Source organism: Betta splendens, chromosome 12 (assembly GCF_900634795.4).
Source record: "Betta splendens chromosome 12, fBetSpl5.4, whole genome shotgun sequence".
Taxonomy (NCBI): Eukaryota; Metazoa; Chordata; class Actinopteri; order Anabantiformes; family Osphronemidae; genus Betta; species Betta splendens.
Window position 1 is genome coordinate 4668621 of NC_040892.2, and position 18880 is coordinate 4687500.

The 18880-nt window shown below is 50.5% G+C and overlaps 5 protein-coding genes across 11 annotated transcripts in view; 4 read left to right on the plus strand and 1 right to left on the minus strand.

The window, feature by feature from the left end:
- The first annotated feature begins 197 nt into the window (after positions 1-197).
- LOC114866450 (sushi domain-containing protein 2-like) lies at positions 198-4937 on the plus strand. Of its 6 annotated transcripts, XM_029168203.3 has the most exons (16): positions 198-328; positions 402-600; positions 929-1080; positions 1188-1355; positions 1427-1601; positions 1673-1874; positions 1947-2032; positions 2143-2411; positions 2484-2618; positions 2696-2848; positions 2923-3171; positions 3281-3464; positions 3545-3639; positions 3712-3888; positions 4339-4438; positions 4518-4937. In XM_029168203.3, exons 1-16 carry the CDS (start codon positions 208-210, stop codon positions 4567-4569), a joined length of 2517 nt encoding a protein of 838 aa, XP_029024036.2. In that variant the 5' UTR covers positions 198-207; the 3' UTR covers positions 4570-4937. The 6 variants fall into 6 exon arrangements, 4 of the variants coding, with proteins under 4 accessions (XP_029024036.2, XP_029024035.2, XP_055369162.1 ...); XR_008696232.1 differs by having other exon boundaries at positions 2143-2618; positions 4275-4438; positions 4518-4562; XM_029168202.3 differs by having other exon boundaries at positions 2143-2618.
- A 469-nt stretch (positions 4938-5406) lies between these two features.
- Positions 5407-6942, plus strand: LOC114866463 (heat shock protein beta-1-like). The gene is made up of 3 exons (XM_029168224.3): positions 5407-6026; positions 6104-6167; positions 6260-6942. Exons 1-3 carry the CDS (start codon positions 5636-5638, stop codon positions 6420-6422), a joined length of 618 nt encoding a protein of 205 aa, XP_029024057.1. The 5' UTR covers positions 5407-5635; the 3' UTR covers positions 6423-6942.
- Positions 6943-7396: 454 nt separating this feature from the next.
- On the plus strand, positions 7397-13246 carry taok3b (TAO kinase 3b). 2 transcript variants are annotated; one of them, XM_029168214.3, is made up of 9 exons: positions 7397-7845; positions 7997-8304; positions 9015-9251; positions 9374-9502; positions 9599-9802; positions 9876-10115; positions 10207-10419; positions 10498-10680; positions 10751-13246. In XM_029168214.3, exons 3-9 carry the CDS (start codon positions 9066-9068, stop codon positions 10910-10912), a joined length of 1317 nt encoding a protein of 438 aa, XP_029024047.1. In that variant the 5' UTR covers positions 7397-7845; positions 7997-8304; positions 9015-9065; the 3' UTR covers positions 10913-13246. The 2 variants fall into 2 exon arrangements, with proteins under 2 accessions (XP_029024047.1, XP_055369163.1); XM_055513188.1 differs by having other exon boundaries at positions 7397-8304.
- A 109-nt stretch (positions 13247-13355) lies between these two features.
- On the plus strand, positions 13356-16221 carry m17 (IL-6 subfamily cytokine M17). The gene is made up of 3 exons (XM_029169331.2): positions 13356-14857; positions 15232-15380; positions 15483-16221. The coding sequence occupies exons 1-3, from the start codon at positions 14803-14805 to the stop codon at positions 15951-15953; spliced, it is 675 nt and encodes a 224-aa protein (XP_029025164.1). The 5' UTR covers positions 13356-14802; the 3' UTR covers positions 15954-16221.
- Positions 16222-17890: 1669 nt separating this feature from the next.
- Positions 17891-18880, minus strand: part of tescb (tescalcin b) — a 2354-nt gene continuing 1364 nt past the window's right edge. The window contains exons 5-8 of the mRNA XM_029169982.3: positions 18878-18880; positions 18538-18645; positions 18410-18457; positions 17891-18335 (exon numbers count right to left, since the gene is read on the minus strand). The exon at positions 18878-18880 is cut by the window's right edge and continues 59 nt beyond it. Coding sequence (XP_029025815.1) covers positions 18258-18335; positions 18410-18457; positions 18538-18645; positions 18878-18880 — 237 coding nt within the window. The 3' untranslated portion in view covers positions 17891-18257. The remainder of the gene's footprint in view (positions 18336-18409; positions 18458-18537; positions 18646-18877) is intronic.

An 18880-nucleotide genomic window follows, 5' to 3' on the forward strand; every position in this document is an offset into this window, starting at 1 on the left:
TTTGTTAGATGTAATCATGGTATACATTACAAATGGCTGCCAACACAAATGCTCTCTACATGTGAAATCATAATACTGGTAATAATAACTGTATGTTCACTGGTGTTCGCGATATTAAAGATGGTCAAAGGTGGTCACGTTGTTAAGATAATCTCTGGTTGATGATTGAACTGGAGTAAGGGCAGTAAACACAGGGCCAAAGTTTAAATGACACTATATGAAGCCGCACCAAAACTAAACAAACGTGGAGACGCTCTCACTCTCAGAATGGAACGATTCACCGCTTTAACCTTCGTCCTTTTGGCTTCGTGTCTCTGCAGGACGTTTGGTAGGTACAGTATGTCTGCGTTCATGGGTTCTGTGCTGATTTAGCCCCGAGGGTTGAACTCCTCTATCCACAGGACAGACGTGTGAAGGGAAGTGTGGGACTAAACTGGACTCCTGCTCGTGTCATCCGACGTGTGAGTCCCTCCAAGGCTGCTGCACCGACTACAAGGAGTTCTGTGTGGACGTCCGTCCGTATTCTGGGACGATACTCGGTGGGACAGACTTGGTCGTTCTTAATGCGAGCTTCAATGAGAGCTCCCAGATCGTATGCAGGTACGAGTCCTGCTTTCATCCTGAAGCGTGCGCGCGCACACACACACACGCACGCACGCACGCACGCACACACACACGCACACGCACACACACACGCACACGCACACGCACACGCACACGCACACACGCACACACACGCACACACACACACACACACACACACACACACACACGCACACACACACACACACACACACACACACACACGCACACACACACACACACACACACACACACACACACACACGCACACACACGCACACACACACACACACACACACGCACACACACACACACACACACATGACAGCTTCCTCTGTGACGGCAGGTTCAACCATGACATCACCACCGTGGGGTACGTGGATGAACGCAGCCGAGGTCACTGCATCTCCCCACTGCTGATGGAGACAGGGTGGGTTCCTCTGCAGATCTCCTCAGACAACGGCACTACATTCAGTAGAGATGGAGCCTGGCTCTCAGGTACTCTCATACACAATGTCCTGTTCATGTTCCACAACAGACCAGGTAATTTGGTCAATTTGTTGATGAATCAACACTAATGTTTGGCATGTGTCATTCAAACGCAGTACACACGGGGAAGTTAGATAATAAACTTAAGGCCATTCTGGTCAACTCCACCAAATGGCAGTACTACGGCACCCCCACCGTGGGAGGACGCCTGGAGATGATGTGGAACACCTCACTGGTCCGAGCGGAGCGGGTCAACGTAGAGCTGTGGGGGTACCGGGAGACAGGCGAGTACAGGTACAACATACTGTATATGCACTGGGTGAGTGACTTCATAACACGGGTGGTCTCTCTGTAGGAGATCCCTACTCCGACACCTGGAGGGGCGAGTGGACCTATCTGTACTCGCTTGCTAAGGACCAGCCCAATAACGGTTCCTTCAGCTTTTTGCCCAAACCGGCGGAGAAAGGCTTGTCGGCGTGGGAGGTTGGCTCCGTGCGGGTCAGCGGCAGCCGCCACCCCGACGGCGCGTGGTGAGTAGTGACGCGACGGCGCCAGAGCCCCCCCATCGCGGCAAAGTCGAGCGTCTGTCTGTCTCACGCAGGAACGTGGAAGCGGCGTGGACCGAGGACCACGCTCTGGCCTGGCACCTGGAGGACGCCTTCAGGCACAACTCCGCGGCCTGGGCCCTGGACAAGTGCTTGGCCTGGGACCGGCTGGAGGGCGAGCTGCCCCGCTTCCTCGGCGAGATCGTCGACTGCCCCTGCACCCTGGCCCAGGCCCGGGCGGACACGGGGAGGTTCCACGTGAGTGGGAGCGAGGCCGCACACAGGAAGTGACACCACACAGACCAGAAACGCCACTGTCTCCGTCCTCAGACTGACTACGGCTGCGACATCGACAAGGGGAGCGTGTGCACCTACCACCCGGGGAGCGTTCACTGCGTGAGGGCGATCCAGGCCAGGTCCTCCTTCAGATTCCATAGATCAAATGAATGAATGAATCTAAAGTCTAACATCAGTCATCAGGTCATTATGTGACGACCGCTCTTCATCTTTCGGGGTCCATCAACAGTCCCACCTATGCAGCGGGGCAGCAGTGTTGCTACGACAGCACCGGGGCTCAGGTCCTGACGGCGGACTCCATTGGGGGCAGCACCCCCGACCGGGCTCACGACTGGGGCTCGCCGCCCTTCAGGAGCCCCCCCCGGGTCCCGGGTCAGTCCCACTGGGTCTACGACGTCCTGAGCTTCTACTACTGCTGCCTGTGGTCCGACCACTGCCGCTACTACTTCAAGCACCGGCCGTCCAGCGACTGCCGGCGCTACCGGCCGCCCGGCTCAGGTGAGCGCATCCGCATCCCGCCGCTCCTGCCGTTTCAGCGCGCGCCGCTCACTGCTCTCCCTGCGCCGCCAGCCGTGGTGTTCGGAGACCCCCACTTCATCACCTTCGACGGCGTCAGCTACTCGTTCAACGGCAAAGGGGAGTACACCCTGGTGAGCTCTGCGAAGAAGCAGCTGACAGTCCAGGGCAGAACCGAGCCTGTGGAGGGTGAGCCTTCACAAGTGGCACAACTATAAAATATCACACACATAAGAACTATAATAATTCCCTCTTTTCATCACTAGGAATAAAAAATAACGCCACAAAGATGACGGCCGTGGCCATGAAGGAAGCGTCCTCTGATGTGGTTGAGGTCCGTCTGGGTCCAAACGGCCTCGAGGTGCTGCGCGATCAAAAAGGCCTTTCCTTCGCTGAGCAGAGCTGGATGGACCTGCAAGGTGCCGGTCGGACCCACCGTCGCGTCCCGTACGCGTGGACCACAAGCTTTCCGTCACGCGTGTTCCTGCTGCAGGCGTCTCCGTGTTCTCCCCGACCTCCACCAACGTCACCGTGATGTTTCCGTCCGGCGCCGGCGTGGAGGTGCGTCTGAGGGCGGGAACCCTGACGACCAGCGTGCTGCTGCCGGACGCGTTCGCGGGCGACACGCTCGGCCTGCTGGGAAAGATGAACGGCGCCGCCGCCGACGACCTCGTTCTGAGCGACGGTCAACCCGTACGGAACCACAGCGACCCTGAGGATCTGTTCAGCTTCGGGGCCAGCTGTGAGAAATCTGTCCTTTACACTGTCTATTAGAGAAAACAGAGAAGATTAGACTCAACTATTTGATCATCAGATCATTAGATGAAGCAGACATTTGCTCCGTTCTGCAGGGGCCGTATCCCACGACGCTGCCTTGTTCACGTATGACTCACAGAAGCTTCTGGACGAGTATTATAATGCTCCCAGACACGACCCCGACTTCATCCCAGAGTTCTGGATTCCTGAGAGTCCAGACGACCCGTTAGCCAACGAGGCGTCTCAGATCTGCTCTGGAGAGGGCTCTCGCTTCTGCAGGTAGAGGGAACTGGGAGCATTTGCTTTTCTGCTAATAAACTGGGTGAATGCTTGGAGTTTTTAATCCCTGTGCGCGGCAGGTTTGATGTTCTCGTAGGTCGTAGTGCATCGATGGGAGAAGCTGCCAAGGCGTCGTTTCACAGTCACATGTCACTTGTGGACGATTTAAGGCCAGGTGAGACCTAAGAAAAGGCCCGGTGATTATTACACACAGCGTCTGCTTGATGTCAGAGTCTGATCACTGCAGTGATCTCCTGTGGATGGCTTTCACCACCAACTAACGGGAAGAAGGAGGGGACCACGTATCTACAAGGAGCTAGGGTTCGGTTCTCCTGCGACGAAGGCTACGCTCTCCGAGGATCCTCGGAGCGCGTCTGCCACAATGGCCAGTGGTCCGGAGAGGAGACGACCTGCGTAACTCCCAGTACGGATCAATAATAAAATCAAACTTATGTGAACGTGTGTGTGTGTGTGTGTGTGTGTGTGTGTGCATCTGATCCAACAAATCAGCGCTGCAGTCTTGATCACATGTAAATCATTAAAGCTGAGCTACAAGGAGGGGGCATCACCCGATGGTTGCAGGCTGGTGTCAGAAGAGGGCACTGTTTTCTAACCGACGTGGGCGATCGTGGTTCTGTTATTGTGACAGAAGGAAGAACCGCGGGTGGAGACACATTCATTCTGGTCTAGTTTAAAACGAGTTATATTCCACAGTTCAAGGGTCATTAAAGGATTCCACCGCTGATGAGGATGCCTTCAGTAGCTAATGTTAGGATCTACATGATCAGTCAGAGCCTTTCTGACCCAAAGGCACCACCACAGCTGTGAGTGAGGAAGCTGAGAGGTCCGAGTGAGTGTCCCTGTGGTGCTGCAGGTAACGTGGCGGGGATCGTGGCCGGTTCCGTCATCGGAGCGCTCGCCCTCACAGTCATCATGACGACGATCGTCCTGCACTCCAGGCGTCAGAAGAAAAGGTGCAGCACGCGTGTCACATGCTGTTTGCGCTTCTTTCTATGGGAAAGTCTCAAAGAAAATGTGTTGGTGTCGTTTCAGAAAACAGGCCGACGCTCGTTCAGAGGAGGACGCGCCGGGTGCGGCTTTCTGAGGACGTTTGACCGAACGCTGCCTCCATTCACTCCAGCTCCGGCAGCTTCTACTGTCAGCCGCGCACTCCATGTTATGGTCTCATTATCCTCTCATGCTATTTCTATTTGCTTGATTTAAAGCACGTGATGTCTCTGCGAGTCTGTTTAAGCCTCATATGTATATGATTTTTACCAGCTGATGATAATGAAGGTGAATTGTAACTCCCCTACTTTATAATCAAACTTTAAAAGCTGATTTTATTCTAGTTTATTATCAAATTATTACTCACATCACATTTAGTTCAGTATTTATCTGTACAGTATTTTTGGACTGATGCTTTTGAGTGCTTCAGAGATTTAGTCTTTATTAAACACCGTTCCTCTCTGATGGCGAATGCCTTCTGGATTAATTCCTCCGAAGCATGTTTCATCAATTATTCAACATGACAACAACGTAAAATTCCTCACCGGCCCTCCAGCGCGTCAGCCTGTCCGTCTGTCACGTTGCGCTGGAAGTAAACATGTTTTGCATTCATTTCTTAACCTGTTTACTGCCCACTGCTGCTTACTGTGCGCTTCTGACTGCACGCGCTGTTCCCTCGCGTAACACGGGACCGCGGACAAAGGGCGGCGGTATGTGACAGGACTGCAGAGGCCGCGGGCTGAAAGCGCTGACCTCCCCCTGCGTCCACAGTCACCCTCCAACAACTTGTCACAGACTCTCCAGAGATATAAATACAAATAATTGGCATTTTCCTCTCCAGGTCCCGGGGCAACGAAGAAGTCACACCCTGAAGTGTGACACATGCAGCCGCTCTCAGCCCTTATATCACGCTTTCTCCTGGACAAGTGCTAAAATGAGTCAGCTGAGCTTATAAAGTGTGAGGTGGAGGAACACAGATGCCAAATGAGCCTGGTCCTCGGTCCGACTGTTTACTTTCAATTTACTGTGTGGTGTTTTCAGAGCAGAGACACAGCCGCTCTATTGTTCAGTGTCCAGGCCATCAATCTGGACTTGTCTGTCGGGGGGGAGCTACAGGCTGCTGCTTCATCCCTTTCCTTCAACCTGAGCTCCTTTTCTAGGACATGGGCGAACAAAATAAAATATTACCTCGGCCCATTTTCCGCCGTGATGTGGGATGGGATTCCTTTCCAAACTGGACGCAGCCGAGTCGCATCCTCGCCCGGGACCTCGGGCTCCCTCCCTTTCTGGAGCCGCGTGATCGGGACTGGCTCGACTGGGCAAAGAAGAGGCTGGAATCGTTCTCGTGGCCGGCGGACGCGCGGAGCGCCCTTCTGCCTCCGCTGGGGGGTCGGCACCACACGGCCTTGAGCCAGAAGGCTCTGAGGAGGCTGAAGGCTGGCGTGTCGGAGGTCCAAACGGGACCGGGCGGCTGGAAGGTCAACCTGGACGTCAGCCACTTCTCACCGGAGGAGATCACCATCACAACCAAGGAGGGCTACCTGCAAATATCAGGTACTGCAGACGCTGCCTGGAACCTTACATGTGTTATTTCATCCTTGCTCAAAGTATTTCTGGCTTTTACTTTGAAGGCAATCACAAGGAAAAACGAGATGAGCATGAAATGACATCGAGATGCTTCACGCGGAAATACAAGTAGGTTTGCTGACACGTGCAGAAATGCCGCCGCTCCGTTATGTGAGGACGCGGTCGTCCCGAGGTGATAAACGCTGCACTGGTTTCTGCAGGCTCCCACAGGGCGTCGACTTGCAGCACATCAGCTCATCGCTCTCTGGCGACGGGGTCCTGTCGGTGGACGCGCCCGTCCACGGAGCTCCCGGCGCTCCCGACGCTGACCCGTCCAGGGAGCTGGTGATACCGGTTCAGGTCAAAGAGAAGCAGGACGGCTAAAGAACCATCAAACAAACAGGAAATGGAGTTCTACAGCTTGAGAAAACTGATTTACTGCTCAAATTGTATCTCTGCCACTAAAGTTTAACACAGCACTTACTTTTGTACGATTATATTTTAACATATAATGTAATTCATAGTCATCGTAGTAACTCGTGTAACTCTATAAACAGAAATTACTTAGATTTAGTTAAATTTTACTTTTCGAAAAATCAGTGTAGTGTGTCAAAAGACTAACAAAACCAAGCAATTTTTACTCTAGAGAATTATATACATATATTATTATATTCTATTATTTTATATTATATCAAGTCTAGGTGATAGGTGAAACTCTGTAAAGGCAATGGTTAGAAGAAAGGGAAGTGCTGAGGTACAGTGTTAGTGGAAATGACCTAAAAGGTAACGGCGACCCCTAGTGTTCAGACATGGTATTACATAATGTCACTGGATTTATTGTGCACAGTATGTCATAGGTGGTCACGTGGATAAGTGCTATAATGGAAATAAATATTAAAGTTTGCTTGCAGTGTTTGAGTTTGAATTGCTATAACATATTATATGTTAAATGCTTGATCACGTCCAGTAACATGCAGCATCTGGGCCTTCTTTGCTGCAGTCCCATCTCTGATGTTCATGTTCAGATGCTGAGAGGCAGCCTGTCATCTACCATCTACCAACAGATGAAATCAACAGATAAAAACCAACACGCAGCCCATAAATGTAAATATTGGACCGCAAAGATCTGAGCCTAAAAATGACCTGACTGCACAACAAGACACGTTTCCTATTGAACAGAGTGGACACACACTCGACCAGAGGAGACTCTGTATTTATGCTCTGCTTTGATAAAAAGACAAACAAATTATTTAGAATTGTAATAGCAGTAATGAATTGATTTTTTTAATTTTTATTATTGATCCATTTGCATTTTATTTACACTAAACGGACGCGTTTTTCGTGCACGGCAACAATAACGTAGACTTTAATCTAAATGATCCGCCTCAAATTTCCCAAGGACACGGACAGACTCTCGAATCCGCGAAGACAGACGGTGACAACTTCAGGCTGGTGAGACGTGCCCGTAGTATTGCGGTGTCTCTTTAACGAAAGGGGGAGTGTAAACGAGGGACAGAGGCAAGAGATGAATAGAAGGCACCAGAATCACCTACCATGACCAAGTGCGCCGTGAATGTAGGACAGAAAAACGAGTGGAATACAAACGGATCGTCGAGGGGCACGTTTGAAGGGAAACCATGGTTGGATGCGTCTCGTCGGGTTCACATATTTCTACATACGGCGCCACGCACGATCATGGGAACGCGCGGAAAGTATTATTCCTCCAAAACGTTTCTTGCTTTCTAAAATGGAAAAGAAGAGTGGCAGTAAAAATCGTCGCTTTGCTGCCTTTCTGCGACTATCAATGGTAGGCATTGCATAATTCACCCATACCCACCGGAGCCATTTGGTTCCTCCTCTCTGGGAAGAGGGGGACGCCAGAAAAAAAGCGACTACATCCAGTAACTGCCTGCTCAGTGGTGCCTGCAATTGTTTGGCTATGCCCTTTTCTCTCATAGGAAGGACTTGCAGACAGTAGCGGGAGAGCAAGCGGGAGAAGGATGCGTTTAACGCTGGATGCGTGCTGCATTCAGGGAGATTCGGCACTAATAGCGGCTCTGCGAGAAACAGCGAGTGCGAAGGGCCTGGGAAGCTCCCAGCCCCACTATCTCCTCCTTTTCCTCCCCCCCTGCAGGACCATGCTTGCGTGAGGGATGAGGCTGTGCACAGGGACACCAGGCCAGAGCTGCGGCCTAATTCTCACAAGAGCCGGTCTCACGACTGCAAGATCTGTGAACACATTGCCACCGTCAAATCAGCATCTTTGGTACGCAGCTTCCCTCTCTCCACCGTTTGCGTTGCAAGAAAAAAACAAAAAAACAAAAAACGCGTGAGTGCGCGCGCGTACCAGTGCGTATGTGCGTGCTGCTGGCGAGGTGTGTGTGTGTGAGCGTGTGCGTGTGTGCGTGTGTGGAGGGGAGGGGAGGGAAGAGGTGTCTGTGTTCTCAGCTGTACATCTGTAGTCATGGCAACCAGATCCTGTTAATGGGTGTCATTTTTTTCCATCCTCAGCCTCCCTCTCTGCCGCTGCTTTTTATAAATCTACATTTATGCGTATTCCATTTAAATCCGCCCGACGTTGAGCCTTGGTTGTTGTCACAGATCATGAAAAGGCACATATTCCCCTGATTCTCCTCCAGATTTCTACAGACAGGTCTGAGTCTACATATTGACATTGCAGACAAAAGGAGGGGTTGTGTGAATAAATGCAGTAGCTGTTTCATGTATGCATCCAAAGTGGTTCTCAATGCAAATGGGACCAATGAGTGCCTGTTTAAACTGGTACCTCTGTTGAAGCCGCTCTGGGCTCTGCTCAGTGCTGGTGCTGGTCGTGATGCGTTCCGTCGGGGTGAATCGTCGCGGTCCGATCGCAGGCCACAGCCTGTGGCCGAGCGGCCGTCGGTCGCCGCCGCGGGGCTCCTTTCCCTCCCGCCTGCTCTGTGTCTTTCACTTCCTGCTTCCCGTCCCCCCGTGTAGGTCATCAGGTAGATCCAGGAGCATGAGCAGGACTTTGAGCTGCGGGTGCAGATGTCTGGGTACAAGCGCATGCGGCGGCAGCACCAGAAGCAGCTGATCGCTCTGGAGAACAGGCTAAAGGCCGAGATGGACGAGCACAGGCTCCGGCTGCAGAAGGAATTAGAGACGCACGCGAACAACACTTACATTGAGCTGGAGAGACTGGCCAAGCGCCACGTCGCTCAGACGGACAAAGAGGTACGGGCTCCACGGCGGGTGGTGTTTATGAATGAGGCGGACACCGCGGGGGGAGTTCATTCAGTTTAGGCCGAGCAGCGTTTGCACAGGCGTGATCCTTCCCTGTCCTTTCTCCTGCACAGATGAAATCGGTCGCAGCAGAAGAGAGGAGGATACAGCAACAGATTGTTGCCCAGCAAAGAAAAGAGCTGACCTCCTTTCTAGACGACCAGAAGAAGGAGTACAGGCTCTGCAAGGAGAAGATCAAAGACGTAAATACACAGCGTTCCCATTCTCAGACGTCGCTCTCAGATCGTAGAAACCGCGCGTTTCACTGTGTTGTGTTTTCTTTTTTTGGATGTGTGAAGGAGATGAGCGAGGACCCGTGCACCCCCAAGGAGGAGAAGCAGGAGCGCCTGTCGAGGCACAAGGAAACGATGCAGCACTCTCAGGCCGAGGACGAGGCCCACTTCCGGGCCCAGCAGAGGCTGGTCTACGACCGGAGCTGCCGGGCCCTGAAGCGCCGGAGCCTCGTGAGGAAGCACGAGTTCGAGCAGGAGCAGCTCAGAGAGGTGACGTCCGCGTTGCAAAGGTTGCAAAGTGTCATAACGAAGCATGTGAGGTCAAAGACTCGCCATGTTCCAGGAGCTGAACAAGAAGAGGACCCAGAAGGAGATGGAGCACGCGCTGATGATCCGGCAGGACGAGTCCACCCAGGACCTGGAGCGCCGGCAGCTGCACATGCTGCAGAGGCTGCGCGTGGAGCTCATGCGGCTGCAGCACCAGACGGAGCTGGAGAACCAGGAGGAGTACAATGGCCGGCGGCAGAGGGAGCTGCACAGGAAGCACAGCCTGGAGCAGCGGCAGCAGCCCAGAAACCTCAAGGTACCACAATCCCCTCCATTTGCTGTGGAGAGGAGGTTCTGTCTGCGTCTGAGGTCTAGTTAGTTGTGTTCTTCTCTTGAATCCTGCGCAGACGCTGGAGGTGCAGATCAAGAAACAGTTCCAGGACACTTGCAAGGTGCAGAACAAACAGTACAAGGCCCTTAGGAACCACCAGCTGGAGGTTTCTCCCAAAGGGGACCACAAGAGCATCCTGAAGAACCTGAAGGAGGAGCAGACCCGCAAGCTGGCGGTCCTGGCCGAGCAGTACGAGCACAGCATCAACGAGATGACGGCGTCCCAGGCGGTACGAGGGTCCGATGGTCCTCTGTTTGGTACCAGAGGCCGGTGTTTGTGTGTAACCCCCCTTCCTACCGGTCCCCAGATGCGACTGGAGGCCGAGCAGGAGATCGAGTGCCAAGCGCTGAAGCAGCAGCTCAAGCAGGAGATGGAGCTGCTGGACGCCTACCAGAGGAAAACCCAGTCGGAGATGGAGACGCAGCACGAGCGCGAGGACCAGAAGCTGGAGCAGAAGGTCTCCATTCGCAGGGCGCACCTGGAGCAGAAGGTAGGTGGGGGGGGGGGTACAGGTTTGAGGGTAGGCTCCGAGGGCCCAGTAACGCTCCGTGTTCTTGCAGGTCGAGGAGGAACTCGCCGCCCTCCAGAAGGAGCGCACCGAGAGGATCAAGCAGCTGCTGGAGCGCCAGGACCGGGAACTGAACACTTTCGACGCCGAAAGCAGGAGCCTCGGCTTCGGGAGCCTGGGATCTCTGGACTTCCCCAAAGAGGACACCAGATGAAAGTGGATGTACCCCCAGAGGACCGCGCGTTTCCGTTCCCACTGGAGGTTCGCCACAAGCCGGACCACTTCCTCCCGCCGCTTTCCCTCCCTTAGATACTGCACCTTCGAATCGACGGCGCTCCGTGCAACGAGAACTCGAAGGGGGGGGGGGGGTGAAAGCGACGAGTCGTCAATAAAAACCCAAGCGCCACCGAGAAGCAGCGTTGAACACGGACTCCTTTCCCTCCACGTTTCCTTTTTGGTATGAATTGACTAAATCAGGAAATTTTCGTAAAATGGGCACTTTGATATGTTTGAGTAGAAACCCATCACGTTCATGCGATGCTTCGTGTGTGTTCCGTGGAGGGACGTCGTGGAATGTGAGATGCACACGCCCCCCTGGTGTGAAGCTGCTTCGTCTTTTTTTACCACTTCCTTTGGTTTGGTTCCGTTTGATGCTCTGAATGTGAATATTACTGTATGGGGTCACTGGATAAAGTCAGAGTTGTTTCATTTTGGCTCATACTTCCATATTGTGCTTATGCATACAGTATACTGTGGTCCCTTACTCTTCTGACTAGGTCTTACTTTCTCTTTCATTTGATATGTAGGCTCAATTGGCATTAGCTTGATAAACCGGTTTATCTTCACGACTCCAGATCCCACGTGGTGAATCTGCTTATTATTGCATGCACTTTAAGGACAAATTCAGGTTGTGAAGTGACGCATGAATCTGTCAGAGGTTTTAGCTGTTTGTAAATAAAAGTGGTCATTGCATTTTTTTAAGCCTATGGATACTGGACATAAGCGCCATATTTGATATGATGATTTCACAAATGCCTTTATTTAAGTTGTGCCTGAAGCAGATTTTGGTTCCGTGTTTGATGCGTTCTGTTTTATTTAGGCCCGCGCACCGTTTCCTTTCGATTTCATCCAAACGTGTGAATCATTTAATGTTCACTAATCAGAGTTCTTGTAAAGGAAAATGGTGAGAATTGTGGTGTTTAACTTTTGATATGAATATTTGTACATGAGACTATAGGTAGAACAAGCAGACGCGCCGCTCTGTCACTAACGGAGCTCAACGATGAGATTAGCTTCATTTTTTTTGTTTTATAATATAGAAATGTGGTCCTATATAATAGACCTCTGGACTCTCATACAGTGTGTGTGTGTGTGTGTGTGTGTGTGTGTGTGTGTGTGTGTGTGTGTGTGTGTGTGTGTGTGTGTGTGTGTGTGTGTGTGTGTGTGTGTGTTGATCAGTGAAGCTGCAGACACAATATCAGCGTGCTGGTTTTTTACAAGTCAGTGGTTCTGCAACAACACAACACGCCGACACATGGGTCCAGACCACAGTCGCCCAGTTCCTTTCTAATGATCAGATTTACGTCACTGAACAGGTTGCACAATGTTTCCTTTTCTACTGAATGGAAAGATAATTGTTTGGTGCTTAATTTCTAATGCCACCTTTAGCCTTGTAGTGTTTTGTCTTGGAGAGATAGATTTTTACAAAATGTAAACTTGAAACATTTTGGACCCCCCTCTGAGTCAAAACACTGCTAAGTTTTCAAATGCTTATGACATATTTAGAGTACCCCATGCAGTGAAACCCTATAAAAGTGAAATATATGTATGAAAAAATAAATACTATTTTATCACGGGACGATTTTTTGAAACATTGTTTAATGTGGTGGTTCTGAACCCTGTTTTTTTTTTTTTTTTTTTTTTAGCCACAGCTTGTACTAATGTCCAGCTGTGTTCCTCATAGGGCTGAAAGGTGGAAGATGTCCCCCGAACCAACACAGTAACGACGTCTGTGGTCCAATTTCTAATGGCAATAGAAGCTAAAGGCTGTTGGTTTACCCGTCAACACCCAAATTCTGGAATTCTGAATTCTGGACTGGTTCTGTTTGCGATCTGGAGTCCAGCGGCTCTTCCAGATCTTTTAGCTTTTAACACTTTCTCAAACCTTTTTCGAAATTCAATGGCAACTTTCTCGTGTGCAGCGAGGCCTCCTCGTGTGATCGCAGGGCTTGGCCTCGTGAAGCCCCCTGGTGGGGGACGTGGAGCCTTGCGATCACAAGGCGAAGCCTCGCGGACGCGTGGGCGCGTAGGGAGTGTGTGCCGGTGGAGCCGCTGAAGCCTCTCTGGGGCCCAGACGAGCTTCCACAGCGGCTGGAACCTCCGCGACTGGAGAAGCTGCTCGTCTGAGTCCAGCTGCCAAGAACCTGTGTGACACTGAAGTTACTAGAAAGATGTATTTAGTTAGAAAAAAGGGGACTTTCTTACACAACCGTATTCACCATTTCCTGTGCAGTTAAAATACGAAATAAACCATATTCTGTTGAACAAAGACAGTGTGCCAACAGTCTGCGTTGTATGACAGTGCATTTGTTATTGTTTGTGGTTGAGTTTCCTCGTAATGCTCTTTCTTGTGGTGCAGGATTTTTCACCTTAGCTTTTTTTGGTGCATTTGACAGCGCTGACCTACATTGTACCAAATGCATGTGCATGTCTTTTACTACACGCGGGTCCAACATAACGAGTGCAAAGTGGAACTTTGAGACAAGAACAGGAGGTGAGCGTTTTCTGGCGCCTTTTAGAGGAGACCTTTTTGTGTTCAGGTGTTTATTGTTGGCTTCCTCTTCTCTTTTTTGGGAGGAATCTGGCTGTAGTTTCTTTGAATTTTCATTCTGCCTCACCACAACCCCACTTCTATCCCCTGGGCAACTGGAAAGCCCCGAGGATGGCAAACGGGCGGTTGGCCTTTGCCTGAAGTAGTGCTGACAGGGCTGTGGTGCGTTGAGTTTCCCCTTTCTTTTTCTCGAGTAGTCGGTGGTTTGCCTTTTCTCTACGTAGCATCGAGGGAGAATATGTGAACGCGAGATGCGCTTGCAACAAGAAAGGCAGGAATCGTCGCGGCCCCGGTTGAGCTTTTTTCAGTTTCAGGGCGAGGGCAACCTGCAGGCAGCCACACGGGCCTGTTGTGCAGACGGGCCCGATCTGACCTCTCACCGGGCCTCAAGCAGAAGTGGCCGTGACTCCTCAGGATGAGACAACACGCGAAAACCCAGCTTTGTGTTACTGCCCTCCCTCTACATCCACCCTCTTCCCCTTCAAAGGCCAAACAAGGCAGTTCACGCCGAGTGTGACAACAGGAGCATCCTCGCCCGATGGCAACACGGAAGCTTGCAGCGCACTTGTGGTGAAATGACGGCGCCACTGCTGTCTGAGTTAGTTCACGCGGACCCTCCGCTGACGTACAGTAGTTTCTGATTGAGAAACGCGTTTCCCGTGACCTGGCCAGTTTCTTGCGCAATGGCCACACAAGACACGAGTCATTAGTCATTATTTTACCAGATTAATTGCTAATTGTCAGGGCAATCAATACTAATTCATACTAATATTAATATTTGTGCACGGGGAACAACCCCCCCATCTTCCAGCCCACAATCCTTTCACCTTCTCACCTTCGGTCCCTAGGGGGCAGCAGGGAGCTCCCCTGCGGATGAACCGTGTCAAAGGTTAAGTTGAATAAATGGTTTTAATGCGTGTCAGACATTTTTTTAATTCAGCAGGTTCACGTGCAGTTTAAATGAATACCAGATACATGTGTGTTTTTTTTCCAAAAAAAGAGGAAGTGGCTTTAAAGGGTTTCTGCTACACACCGTGGTCACGTGTACTTGCCCCTACATGCATGTCCACACGCGGGGGCACTGCCCTCTTTTTTATATAGAAGAGAAAACAGAGAGACAGAGAAAAAAAGAAGATTCTGGGAAATTTGATTGCCTCACAAAGTGCACGTCATTTCCTCCTATGACAAACTGTGGTTTCTGTGTTTCTTAAAAGTTCTCAAAAGAGTGTGATTATGACAAGTCGGCGCAGCTCGCCTGTGACACGGAGAGGAGAATGAGCGGTCATGTAAAGAGCCTGCGTCTCCAGCAGCCAATGGGACCGGCCACCAGTAAGTGTCACTGGAGGGATCTGACCCTTGAATAGGAGAGAATGCACTGTTTTCTGTAAATGCTGCTGTGGTCGTTGCTTTGAATTCGGCTGAAGTTCTATTTTTTAAATTTATTTTCACAGCACTTTGTATTTTTTAAGCCAAAGTTTGAAGCCACTTTTGTGATGATGGTTAACCAGCACTGACAGCAGCAGAACTGCTCCCTGTCTGTATCTGTCTCTGTCTCTGTATCTGTCTGTCTCTGTATCTGTCTCTGTCTCTGTATCTGTCTCTGTACCGCTACCGCTCACGGCCTCGACTGTGGCTTCGGCGTAAACTTCCCCTGTGGGTGTGATGTCAGGTAACCGTGGCTGACCGGTGCCTTTCTCCCTCAGCGTTCCTCTCCCTCCTGCTGGTTATGGCTGTTGATATAACAAGAACCGTGGCGGCGAGCAGAAACCCAGAGTGTGGGAATTCCCTGAAGCGTACTCTGAAGGTCACCTATCTCCTGCAGAAAGAAACCACGGACCTGATCAGAACCTATGTGAGTACGGACCCACGCTCTCCCCCGCAGAAATGCCTCTTTTAAAGCACTGAGCCTTTTTAATCTTTTAATTTCGAATCATTTCTTCTTCATGCTCTGCAGAAAGCCTCTCAGGGAGAGATGTCGGAGCTCCTCTGCACTGTGTCCGTCAGCGACATCCCGGACGCCATCATCTCCGGCCTGGAGCCCTCGGAGCGCATAGCGAGCATCTACGCGCACCTGAAGGCCTTCGTGCCGCATTTCAAGCGCGTGTACGAGCAGCAGACGGACCTGCAGCCGCCGGCGAGCCCCCTGATGTTTGAGCTCTCCACCGTCCGCGCCCGGAGCCGGAACCTGGCCGCCCTGGTCAGCGACTTCTATCAGGGCCTCTATCCCAACCTGCCGGTGCCGGAGCCGGCGGGGGGTCCCACAACACTACCGCCCCCCCAGAACGTGTTCCAGCAGAAGGTCTACGGCTGCGCCGTCCTCAAGACGTACAAGAAGCTCCTGTTGAACGTTTCCAGGGAGCTGAGAGACCTGAGAGGCCACGTTTGCAGGAGGAGGATGGCGGTGAACACGCTCTTCTTCTTCTGAGGATGAGCTGGTCAGTCACTCCCTGCTTACACTCACTGTGCTGATAAAGACTTTAGAAGGTGGCTGGTTCATCAGAGTGTCGGATTCTATTTATGTTATTTTATTTATTAATTTATCTTTTGTTTTGGTTAAGAAGAGATATTGGAAGAAAAGGTGCAAAGTGTCATTATTATCATTTTGAAGACTATATATATATTTAAACTCTATATATTTCATATTTCTGCAAACATATTGTACAGGTGACTATTAAAGATGCTTTTCAGCTGCACTTCTTCACGACCTTTAATTTGTTTGGCTCCACACGAAATCTCATTATATCAGTGCTGTGCTTTTGACATTAAAAACACAAAAGCAGTCCATGAAGAGGATTTAAGAGCAATTCAGGAAGCTGCTGAGACGCTGACGGTGTGATATCACTTCACGATGACGCATGAGCTCAACACAAGGCTGGATCAGATAGGAAAGATTTCGTGAAACCGGCGGCTTGTCTGGCCAGTCACAAGGTGCGGATGGGTGTGGGTCAGATCACTGTATGTGCGGTCATTGTGCACCATTGCATCCTCACACAGAGACGATGAGTGCGGAGTGAAGGGGACGCAGGCAAACGGCTTGTCATCTGTGCAGACAGACACAGTCTTCTCTTAAAAAGGCTGTAATGCTTAAGTCAATCACAAGCTGTCAGGAAACTGGAAGTAGACGGGGAATTCACTCTGGGTCATGATTCAAGTTCCCTATATAGTTATGGCTTTGCTCTATTTAAAGCACAAACATAGAGGCTACCTGAGGGCAACAGCACTAGTTACTAGTTAGCGGCTGTAACTGATCTGACATTAGTCCACTTTATTACTGGCAAACGGTAGCGATTGTTTCCTGATGTAGTCATAGAGCGGTTGTGTTGGGTGTTGGTTGATGATGGGAAGGAACAAGAACACAGGTCCTAATTTAGAAATGTTGATCAGCACAGTAAAGATTACAGCACAGATTATATGCAAAGCAAGTAAATGAATAAGGTGCATCCTAAAAAAAATTAAATAAATAAATTTTCATTTAATTTCTAATTTAAAAAAATTAAATTAGATGTTTAGGGTTTTAAAAAACTAAGAATACAGGAGAGAAATCTAATCTGTAAATTTAATTCTTTCTGGAATGACACAAGTATCACAGCAGGTGCATTATTATGGAACTGTTCGCGTTATGTCCTGCAGGGGGCGCTGTGAGCAAATAACGCACAGCAGAGCGGTGTCTGGGTGCAGTGCTGAGCATCACGTACCTGTAGCATTTTAAAGCCTCACAGGCGGTTTCTCCACTTTGCTGTGGGACGACAACCGAGTGGGGTCAGCGCATGTCACGTCAACATTTCTCAATGGCAGCTTTCCACGAAATCCGGAAACCACTCTGCGCGTGTGGTTATTTTCATTAACGCCCTCTACGCTTCCTATTTTTGTGACAGAGGAGGATTTTTGCATTTCCTACTAACAGTGATGACAAACTTGATGTGAAAGTCACATGACACGCAGCAGAGGTCAGATTCCCACCAGGAGGCGTGCGGCTTCCGCCCGCTCGACCGACGCCACTTCCTGTTTCCCCCTCCCTTCCATTCTCTCATCAGACCTACGAAATGCACTCATCAGCGCGACCGCAGCTGCCTCATATTTACCTGCTCATCAACGCAACTGACAGTTTCCATTTAATCATGCTTTAAATATAAACTAATATCATGAGGGTATTTTTGGCAATACACAGGAATAAGAAGAAGGTTATTTTGAGTCATCCGCTCCCACAGACATTTCTGAGGGGTGTGTTGCTGCAGGAAACATGATGTAATCTGCATCTTTATCTGCACTGTGCATCACTCTGAGAGTCTTGAACCAAGATATCCTGAAGTCAAGTCATATCTGTTTGGACTAACTCATTCTGGTCAGAAGCAGAGTCCAGTGTCCAGTTTCATTGCAGCTTTTATTGTGCGTCATATTTGGATCAATAAAAGCTGTGATATACCTTGAACATTTAAATGCTTCCCTGATTGAGTAAATTTCTTATGTTATGCACATAAACACCTGTAAAGATTTGCATGCATAGACTCAAACTGTCTGTTACTCCAGACAAGGATATTTGATTATTGCTTTGTGATTTTACTACCGTGCGTATCTCTCCTAACTGCTTACAATAAAATAAAGAGCTCCTAATAAATCTGCTGCAGTATAAACATACGACTGAGGCCTTGGTTGAAGCAGAGCTTTTACACAGTGGCTGGTTGAGTCAAACTACGAGTCCTCAGAGTTTCCTGCATCGACTGAACAGACCTCACTTACACAGCGTCGTCGCGTCCATATTCAGAAAGCGGATGCTCATTCTCGACTCGATCTCGAAGCCATTCAGCAACTGGGGGAAAAGGGAGAGTTTAACGTTTACAGGCGTCTACTTTTAGTACATCACGATTTGTTTTGTGCACCCACCTTGAGAAAATCCTCAAATTTAATGCCCTCATAGAAGTCATCGGGTTTCTGTGATTGACAGTGTGACATCAATGACGTCATCCAGGTTATCTTCAGTCATCATTACACATACTGAAGCTCAAACCCACCGTGTCGCCCACTGAGATGCTCTTCACCTCCAGCATGGCTGCGTCTGCGATGCTTTTGGCCGCCTCCGTGCCCAGCGCCCCGCTGCGGGACAACAGCTCCTCCACCACCTGGATGGAGGCCAAGGCAGAACGTTTAGACCCCGGCTGCACGCGCAGACGCCTGCAGGTGCACGTGCAGACGCCTGCAGGCGCAGACGCCTGCACGCGCAGACGCCTGCAGGTGCACGCGCAGACGCCTGCAGGTTCACGCGCAGACGCCTGCAGGTACACGCGCAGACGCCTGCAGCTTCACGCACAGACGCCTGCGCATGCAGCTGCATTGTCCGGTCTGCAGGCTTACGTG

Coding starts and splice junctions, on each gene's coding strand:
- LOC114866463 (XM_029168224.3), top strand. CDS start 5,636: ATGGGCGAACAAAATAAAATATTACCTCGGCCCATTTTCCGCCGTGAT. Junction 6,027..6,103: donor GGGCTACCTGCAAATATCAG/GTACTGCAGACG, acceptor TTTACTTTGAAG/GCAATCACAAGGAAAAACGA. Junction 6,168..6,259: donor TGCTTCACGCGGAAATACAA/GTAGGTTTGCTG, acceptor TGGTTTCTGCAG/GCTCCCACAGGGCGTCGACT.
- taok3b (XM_055513188.1), top strand. CDS start 9,066: ATGTCTGGGTACAAGCGCATGCGGCGGCAGCACCAGAAGCAGCTGATC. Junction 9,252..9,373: donor TCGCTCAGACGGACAAAGAG/GTACGGGCTCCA, acceptor TCTCCTGCACAG/ATGAAATCGGTCGCAGCAGA. Junction 9,803..9,875: donor AGCAGGAGCAGCTCAGAGAG/GTGACGTCCGCG, acceptor GCCATGTTCCAG/GAGCTGAACAAGAAGAGGAC.
- LOC114866450 (XM_029168202.3), top strand. CDS start 208: ATGACACTATATGAAGCCGCACCAAAACTAAACAAACGTGGAGACGCT. Junction 601..928: donor AGCTCCCAGATCGTATGCAG/GTACGAGTCCTG, acceptor CTGTGACGGCAG/GTTCAACCATGACATCACCA. Junction 3,640..3,711: donor TGTGGACGATTTAAGGCCAG/GTGAGACCTAAG, acceptor TGATCACTGCAG/TGATCTCCTGTGGATGGCTT.
- m17 (XM_029169331.2), top strand. CDS start 14,803: ATGAGCGGTCATGTAAAGAGCCTGCGTCTCCAGCAGCCAATGGGACCG. Junction 14,858..15,231: donor GCCAATGGGACCGGCCACCA/GTAAGTGTCACT, acceptor TTTCTCCCTCAG/CGTTCCTCTCCCTCCTGCTG. Junction 15,381..15,482: donor CGGACCTGATCAGAACCTAT/GTGAGTACGGAC, acceptor CATGCTCTGCAG/AAAGCCTCTCAGGGAGAGAT.